Below are 8,604 nucleotides of genomic sequence, written 5' to 3'. Positions count from 1 at the left end.
ATTTATGAGTGCTAAATCAGTAAATATGGAATTCAACACATAATAATCTGTGACTCGGGTGGTGTAAATCAATAATAATCTCCTTAACACGTTGTGTGAATTCCTTTCCATTAAGAAAACCAATAATATATTTTATCACCCAGAGTCAATCGGTTTGGTAGAATAACTGATAATTAAATAGGAAGTGTCAATGTCTTACGAGTTACAACTCGTGATATTGGATCCGAACTGGATTATAGCGGTTCTCGCGGTTTTAAATACCTTTCATCATATCTTGTATCTATAGAATTGATGCCGCAAGTAGCCTTATACGGTACGCCGCTAGAACACTTTTCCACATATTCAAGCAACCTTAATTTATCATATATATATATATATAAATAAATAAATATAAAAGAAAAAAATAAAATAAATATGGATACAAGTGGAGTCAATATAATACACTCTGTAAGAAGTCGGAAGGGTTACAAATTATAATAAAAAAGGAATCACGATAATATCAATAAGCAAAACGTAACCATTAAATATCCAAATATATATGCGTAAAGATTTGAACTCTAACTTAACGCTTAGTAAGGACAAATAGCTAAAGGTTCAAACACATCAAAAACCTACTGACATATTGTTCTGTCCCCGGTGATTTATATTCGTAGTCAATGAAAAAAAAAAATAATAATAATAAATAAATAAATAAATAAAATAAAATAAAAGAGATTTTAAAGTCAGGAAGTCTAGAAGTGAAAATCTTATCTATGGAATAATCCTATATGAATCTTATACAGGGCTAATAATATATATAGAATTTGTATGGAAACCTTTTTCATTAGTTTCAATAAGGAATATTTAATTTAACATAATCATGCAGTTTTCCAACATGAAACTAATATATTGTTTCAATTTTGGTATGTTTTTTTTTTTTTCAGACATTCTTTTCGTGTGGGTCGAGTATTAAAAGATAATAAATTTATCCTAAAGTCGTATTTATTACAGCAAGTAACGTAACTCTTAGCTGGCTGAGAGCAATCTCCTGCCAAGTGACGACGTCATCATTGCCGTATCAGCATTGATTCCTTTAACCTCAAATATCTGCTTGCACAGGCTTCATCTCGCGCTTGCAAAACAGATTGACTGGGGAAAGGAATGCTTAGTTCATGAACTTCGCATGTGGTTCATAGGTCACATGACAGGCCACATAACATATTCTTATCCGTGTGTGTAATGCAATTAGTTAAGGACTTGCAATCATTTTAAAATTAATAACAAAATAAGCAAATAGAATTTCTATAACAACAAAATGAATTAATTTTTCTGAACCTCATAGACATTTTAGAAGTATCAAGATATATATATGAAATATTTACTTTGCAAACATTAGCCTATTACAATTCAAGTAAAACATTCATGGGAAAATGTCACATTTTCTTGAAAAACCCAAAGTTTATTTAGAAATTAGTTACATAGTGGGTTTTTTTCGTTGCATCTCCTACCTATTAATAAAGTTTTTAAAATTAACCTCAGAGGATGCGCGCGAGAAAATTGAATATGAAACTTTTGTTAGGGCACATAGGATCAGATTTTATCACAACTTAATTTCAGTTAGCATAGAGAAATACAGAATCATGATTAATCTTCTCTTTGACTCTTATGTTGCCTGGCAATCTTACAATTAGCTCCGTTTTCCACTTCTTTGTCTAGTAACTTACTACCAGTAATATCGAATTTTCTTTGAGATTCGTAATGATATCTATTTATTTTTTATAATTATGGATATTTTTACAAGTCATCATAGACCTGGATAGGTTCACTCATTGTTAATGCCATGGATAAAAAAGTTTGTACAGCGGACTCTTTTGAATTCCAAAATATCAGCGAATTCATGTGGGTTAAGTCTTGGTCTAAATGGCTCTCTCCCCTCCCGTATTTGGATGTTGTCTGATTTACTTTGCCCTTGTGACAAGTATAATTTCACTTGCAGGCTGATTAATGGAACCTGGTTACAGTATCCTGCAGTACGAGAGTTTCACATCGCAACTTCAAAAAATCGTTCGTCGCAGCGGACGAATACAGTCGAGTAACAACCGCCTACAATGTGAAAGGAATAAGCACCATCATGGACTTCTTCGACCGACCCCGTATCTCGTCGTTAATCTCGTTTTCATGCGGAACGCTCCAGCGTCGGAAATCGACTACGAAAGGGACATACTTCCGACAATTACGACCCGAAGGATATTCAACTCTACTTTGCTGGCGAAGGACTCGTGCTGGGGATGTTTTTTTTATTCATCGCGAACGTAATCGTGTAGCTTAGGATGCAGAGAATAAGTATGAGCGCAAAAATAGAACGTTGGACCCGCCCAGGCAAATTTTCCCCTTGTTTTAACCCTGAGAAATAGGCCGTTTCATTGGGCTATAGGTGGTTGTCTGGAACTGTGTAATGGACGAAAAGTTGTTCGAACGCTAGTTAAAAGTGAAGTAGTATAACCTCGGTCATGTATCCTATATATATAAAGTATCATGTATCCTATATATAATTGATCATAAATAACAGAGTCGAAATATATCTTTGCGTGTACGCAATAGGAATCTCTTATATAAATGATCATAAATAACAGAATCTAAATATATCTTTGCGTGTACGCAATAGGAATCTATTTAAAGTGCACATATATTAATCATAATTATATGAATCCATATACATATGTATAAACAAATCAGGTAGCCTATAATCAATCTGTTACCTTTTTTCTTACCAATATCTGCAGTTATATATGAGTTAGTATATTGATTAATGAATCAGAAATCAACGAATCAATCAGCATAAACATTAATGATTTTATCAATTCATATATGAAATTTTTTATCAGTTAAAATATGATTTTTTATCATGTTAATCTTCATTCTATGCAATTATCAGAGTACATTAGTATTTTCTGTAGCATAAGTATCTTAAAGAGATGAAGTGAAAAACTGATCATTAATTATATCACGTGATCACTATTAATTTTACCATATCATTGTTTATATCTTATTACTTGAATCATTTCGGATGTACACCATGAATTTTTTTTTTATTTACTGATATATATTCACATAGTGTCTGTATCACACACTCCTATAAGTCAAATGCAAGTCAAGTTTGAGTAATATTCAGTAGTTGGTTTTGGTTTTATAGCTGACCGAGCTGATGTAAGTGTTTACATAATAAAAATATGGAATGTTAGTCCATATATATAAAAGTCTAAAACTAAAGAAAAGGTCAACCAGATTGCTTTGCAGGAATGTGATCAGATTAGAGACGCTAAAGATGACGTATACAATAAGTATGTAGGCTAAGATAACATGCCGTCACCTGTAGTCATTCAATTGTTTATAAACATTAGTCCAAGCTCCCTGCTTGAGACAACTACCCCGACCTATAATTCAAACGGCCTACGTGATCTCATTTTGATTGTGTGTTCGTATGAAACTATGTCATTTGTATGTATGTTCATATGTTCGAACTACTGTCTGTTCCTTCATAACTTGTAACAGAGATGGTAGACAAGCAGAACAGAGTTAGCTATCGTCATTAGAAGACCTGTACCTCTTTACCTAAGCTTTATCATGTAGAGGAATAGGATTAGCCATCATCATTGGCAGAAGCGATCAAGCTATCGTTATTAGAAGACTTGTACAATCATACCTGATCTTCACCATGTAAAACTTCAGAAGAATATATAATTTTTTATACTTAGTGTTTTCTACAAGAACCTCCTCACCGAACCAACATGAGTTTAACACATCGTCGTAATAACCAACAAGATAATACCGACTTCGTAAGTGATCTACAAACCCCCAGACACTCCATTGAAGATGGAAGTGCAATACCAACCGACTTAGCGTAAGATTATCGCTAGTCTAACATTACCTCATAGGGCGCCTTATCATACAAGGCACAAGCCCTAATACATGTACGTCAGCACCCTGAGCGAGGGCACCTTCGGCGAGAAGAGGTTCAGGGAGGTCGTCATCACGAATGGGGTTCTGGGTCGAGTGGAGCCGAAGGCTTTGCTCGGCAGCGTCCTCTCGCTTCAGGAAATCGATCTCGAGTCGAACTATCTGACTTATTTCCCCGCCGAAGAAATACCGCTCTATACTAACCTGGAGAGCTTGAACCTGCGTGGCAACAAACTCACGTCCTTAGCGAACATCCTCTCCCAGACACTCATGGACGTTAAACTGGACGGGAATCCGATGGGTCACGTTCCAGTTGACTTCCTGCAGGATGTTCCAGAACTCCAGATCTTCAGCTGTAGTTCCTGCGGCCTCACGGAAATACAAACAGGTACGTCATCGAAAGTCTCGTTCAGGGGAATGGGATTCAAAGATTTCACGGCTCACTTTGTAACATTAACCGTTCTCTATCACGATTTCGTCTAAAACATAGCTGTAGTGTAATTGTTCCACCTTGTTCGAGTTGAGGGGCTCTCCAGAGCTCTCTGTGCAGATCTGAATACATCTGAACAAGGTAATTATTGAGGAATTTATCCTTTAAAAATGATAGTAGTGCTGCTACTAAAAATAATAACAATATAAAAGAAATTAAACTAAACTAGGAATTTACAACACCCGTTCCTCTACACATCCATGTCGTTGCCAGATGTATGGCCGCTTGTCCAATCCATTCCAAGGATACATACACCTACACACACACACACACACACACACACACACACACACACACACACACACACACATATATATATATATATATATATATATATATATATATATATATATATATATATATAGCTTCTTTCCCTTTCAGAGGTTACTGACAAGACGTTTCTTCAATTCCGGGACATTTTTTAAAAAGTTGCCTTCAATTCCTGAGACATTTACAGGTCTTCTCTCCAGTTCCAGGAATATTTACAACTCTTCTTTCCAATTCCATGAACATTTACAAGTCTTCTCTTCTTCCAGGAACATTTAAAAGTCTTCTCTCCAATTCCAGGATCTTTACAAGTCTTCTAACTAATTCCAGGAGCATTTACAAGTCATCTAACTAATTCCAGGATCATTTACAAGTCTCCTAACTAATTCCAGGAGCATTTACAAGTCTCCTTTCCAATTGCAGGAACACTCTCTAATTCCAGGAACAAGTCTTCACTCCAATTCTAGGAACATTTAAAAGTCCTCTCTCTAATTCCAGGAACAAGCCTTCTTTTCAATTTTAGGAGCATTTAAAAAACTTCTTTCCAATTCAGGAGCATTTACAAGTCTTTTCTATAATTCCAGGAGCATTTACAAGTCTTCTATCTAATTCCATGGACATTTACAAGTCTTCTATCTAATTCCATGAATATTTACAAGTCTTCTCTCTAATTCCAGGAACAAGTCTTTTCACCAATTCCAGGAAGATTTACAAGTCTTCTCTCTAATTCCAGGAACAAGTCTTCTCTCCAATTCCAGGAAGATTTACAAGTCTTCTCTCTAATTCCAGGAACCTTTACAAGTCTTCTCTCTAATTCCAAGAACAAGTCTTCTCTCCAATTCCAGGGGCATTTACAAGTCTCCTTTCCAATTGCAGGAGCATTTACAAGTCTTCTTTCAAATTCCAGGAACAAGTCCTCTCTCCAATTCTAGGGACATTTAAAAGTCCTCTCTCTAATTCCAGGAACAAGCCTTCTCTCCAATTCTAGGAGCATTTACAAATCTTCTTTCCAATTCAGGAGCATTTACAAGTCTTCTCTCTAATTCCAGGAACATTTAAAAGTCTTCTCTCTAATTCCAGGAACAAGCCTTCTCTCCAATTCTAGAATTTACAAATCTTCTTTCCAATTCAGGAGCATTTACAAGTCTTCTCTCCAATTCCAGGAACATTTAAAAGTCTTCTCTCTAATTCCAGGAACAAGTCTTCTCTCCAATTCCATGGACATTTACAAGTCTTCTCTCCAATTCCAGGAACAAGTCTCCTCTCCAATTGCAGGAGCATTTACAAGTGTTCTCTCCAATTCCAGGAACAAGTCTTCTCTCCAATTCCAGGAGCATTTACAAGTCTTCTATCTAATTCCAAGAACATTTACAAGTCTTCTCTCTAATTCCAGGAACAAGTCTTCTCTCAAATTCCAGCGCATTTACAAATCTTCTCTCCAATTCCAGGAACATTCACAAGAGGACCTCAATTACGCTTCGTCGATCTGGGATACAACGAGTTGACATTCCTGCCGGAGGGAGCGTTTGACTTGGCACCATTTGATTCAATGTTGGTTCTCAGCGATAATAAGCTGAGCAGCGTCGCAAAAGGAGCCATTAACGGTCAGGCTTCTGTAATAATCCTTTACTTGTGCAGGAGAGAGAGAGAGAGAGAGAGAGAGAGAGAGAGAGAGAGAGAGAGAGAGAGAGAGGTCAAGCGCTGGGACCTATGAGGTCACTCAGCGCCGAAAAGGAAAATTGACAGCGAGAAGGTCTGCAAGGTGTTCGGGTCAAAACTCGTATAACTCAATTTTCGACCTGTTCCCTACCTCCGATTGACCCGAAATCTTGCATGGTTGCTCAATTCAGGTGACAATACAATCTTACATGATCAGTAGGTCAGCACCAGTGACCGCTGGTGGCCTTACATGACCTCTCCCGGTATCTCAGGATTATTATTGAAACTCTTCGAATTTCTTTTACTTCAAACACAAGAAATTTTCTATGAAGGAAAGTAATTTTAGTCCTAGGGTAAAAAAAAATAGTTATAAACTACTGAAAATACTTCAGATATTCTGATATATTTTATGATATTTTATTGACAATATGTGTAGCGACGTACAGTAATCCATAAGTATATTCTGTATAACAGTTGTAGATGACAATTAGATAAATATAACTCAATAAAAAAATCCTTTAACTTGCATATAGAGACGTTTTGAGATGGTCTGCATAAAAGACCTTACTGCCAATAACATATCAAGGTATTAAGGAAGATACCCACGAAGGCACTTGATAATAAATGAAATATCGAGGTATTCTGCCATGAATTCACGGCAACACTCGATGACAATACTTATGGTACCATTGCGAGAAGTTCCCTTTCAATCTTCCTTTTAATAGCATCTGATGATCATATCAGTCTCTCTGTGATTCGCACAGGTGTCACCTTCGAACTGGAGATACAAGACAACCAGTTTGAACAGCTGTACGAGGACGTTTGGAGGCCAGTCTTCGAGAACACAACTAACGTCTCGCTGTACAGTAAGTGAATTGTTCCCTTTCTTAATTAAGCAACGCGATAAATATCAGAATCACGGAAATCTATCTATCATATATATATATATATGCATGCATTAAGCTACAAACGTCCTTTAATATCCAATTCGCACTACCGCGGAATTTATATACCTTCGTATATTGTCAAGCGAAGGGGGATTTTTTTGAGTCGATAATAATTTCGTCCTCACGTGGATTCGAACCTGCGCACAGACAAAGATGAAACCGGGACTCCAGTGGCGTTATTCCGATGTATCAAAATAGACAAATTGCAAGGATGAATCTTAAAAGGGTATTTAGGAGACTGAAAATGGGGGAATATAATGGGATACTGTAACAAAGAATCTTAAATTTCGGAAGCCACTGCACATAAAAAAAAAGTATGGAACTGACGAAGAAAGACATCAAACCCCAGAAATCAAAAAAGAAACTGTTCCCTTCTCCCTCGACAGAGAATCCTCTGCTCTGTGACTGCGACACCGCCTGGCTGATCACCGACCAGGACATCGTGTACAAATATCTGGGCATCGGGGATTGCAAGAACGGGACCTATTTTCACGAGCTCGACCCGGCGTACTACGAGGAGATGTGCTGATGGAGAAGTCGAGAAAGTCTGGACGTATCGACGTCCTTGATTGCAAAAGGAGGGTTTGTTTGAAAGGGTACAGGTGTGACTGATACAGACGAGTTTTTTTCAAAAGGAATTAGTCATTTAATAAAAGCCACGCCTTGTCGCGTACTTTTAACCATAACCGTTATCATCATTATTCAAAACTTACAATCAGAACAGAATAGAACAGAATACAGAATCTAGGCCTAAGGCCAATCGCTGGGACATACGAGGTCATTCAGCGCTGAAAGGGAAATTGACAGTGGAGGGTTTGAAAGGTGTAACAGGAGGAAAACCTCTAAGTAGTTGCACTATGAAACAATTATTAAGAAAGGGTTAAGGAAAGTAAGTGGACGGAAACGAGGAATATGAACGGAGGTACTGTGGATGGAATGAAAAAGGTTGCAGCTAGGTGCCGAAGTGACGCTGCAAAGACAACTTTTGTAATGCCTACAGTGCACCTCATGAGGTGAGCTGACGGCACCAACCCCCTAAGGGCCCACAAGGACATTATAATCTATATGATGAGCTTCCATAGCACAGTAGGTCCAAAAGTGAAAAAAAAATTAGAAATAGAAGAGATTGGGGAATAAGTAAAAAAAAAAAAAAATCCAGTCCAGGCGAACAAATGAAAAATCCTTCACAGCAGAACGATCTGATGTCAGAAAAGGCTTCAAGGAATTTAAGGAGAGCAAAACAAAACCGTATAGGACCCAGTTTCCAATGAAACTTAGAGATGATTGACATTGAAAACAAGGTAT

The 8,604-nt window shown here is 37.1% G+C and overlaps 1 protein-coding gene across 1 annotated transcript; it reads left to right on the top strand.

The window, feature by feature from the left end:
- Positions 1 to 3,444: 3,444 nt before the first annotated feature.
- LOC135213113 (oplophorus-luciferin 2-monooxygenase non-catalytic subunit-like) lies at positions 3,445 to 7,948 on the top strand. Its single transcript, XM_064247012.1, has 4 exons — positions 3,445 to 4,324; positions 6,142 to 6,297; positions 7,117 to 7,218; positions 7,686 to 7,948. The coding sequence occupies exons 1-4, from the start codon at positions 3,949 to 3,951 to the stop codon at positions 7,826 to 7,828; spliced, it is 777 nt and encodes a 258-aa protein (XP_064103082.1). The 5' UTR covers positions 3,445 to 3,948; the 3' UTR covers positions 7,829 to 7,948.
- The last annotated feature ends 656 nt before the right edge of the window (positions 7,949 to 8,604 follow it).

Source organism: Macrobrachium nipponense, chromosome 19 (assembly GCF_015104395.2).
Source record: "Macrobrachium nipponense isolate FS-2020 chromosome 19, ASM1510439v2, whole genome shotgun sequence".
NCBI classification, from domain to species: domain Eukaryota; kingdom Metazoa; phylum Arthropoda; class Malacostraca; order Decapoda; family Palaemonidae; genus Macrobrachium; species Macrobrachium nipponense.
The sequence above is the reverse complement of the archived record's forward strand: the minus strand, read 5'-3'. Positions and strand labels throughout refer to the sequence as shown.

Bases quoted from the DNA above. Each gene is read 5' to 3' on its own strand.
- LOC135213113 (XM_064247012.1), top strand. From the start codon at position 3,949: ATGTACGTCAGCACCCTGAGCGAGGGCACCTTCGGCGAGAAGAGGTTC. The intron at 4,325-6,141 runs GTACGTCATCGA...CTCCAATTCCAG, and splicing joins CCTCACGGAAATACAAACAG to GAACATTCACAAGAGGACCT. The intron at 6,298-7,116 runs GTCAGGCTTCTG...TGATTCGCACAG, and splicing joins CGCAAAAGGAGCCATTAACG to GTGTCACCTTCGAACTGGAG.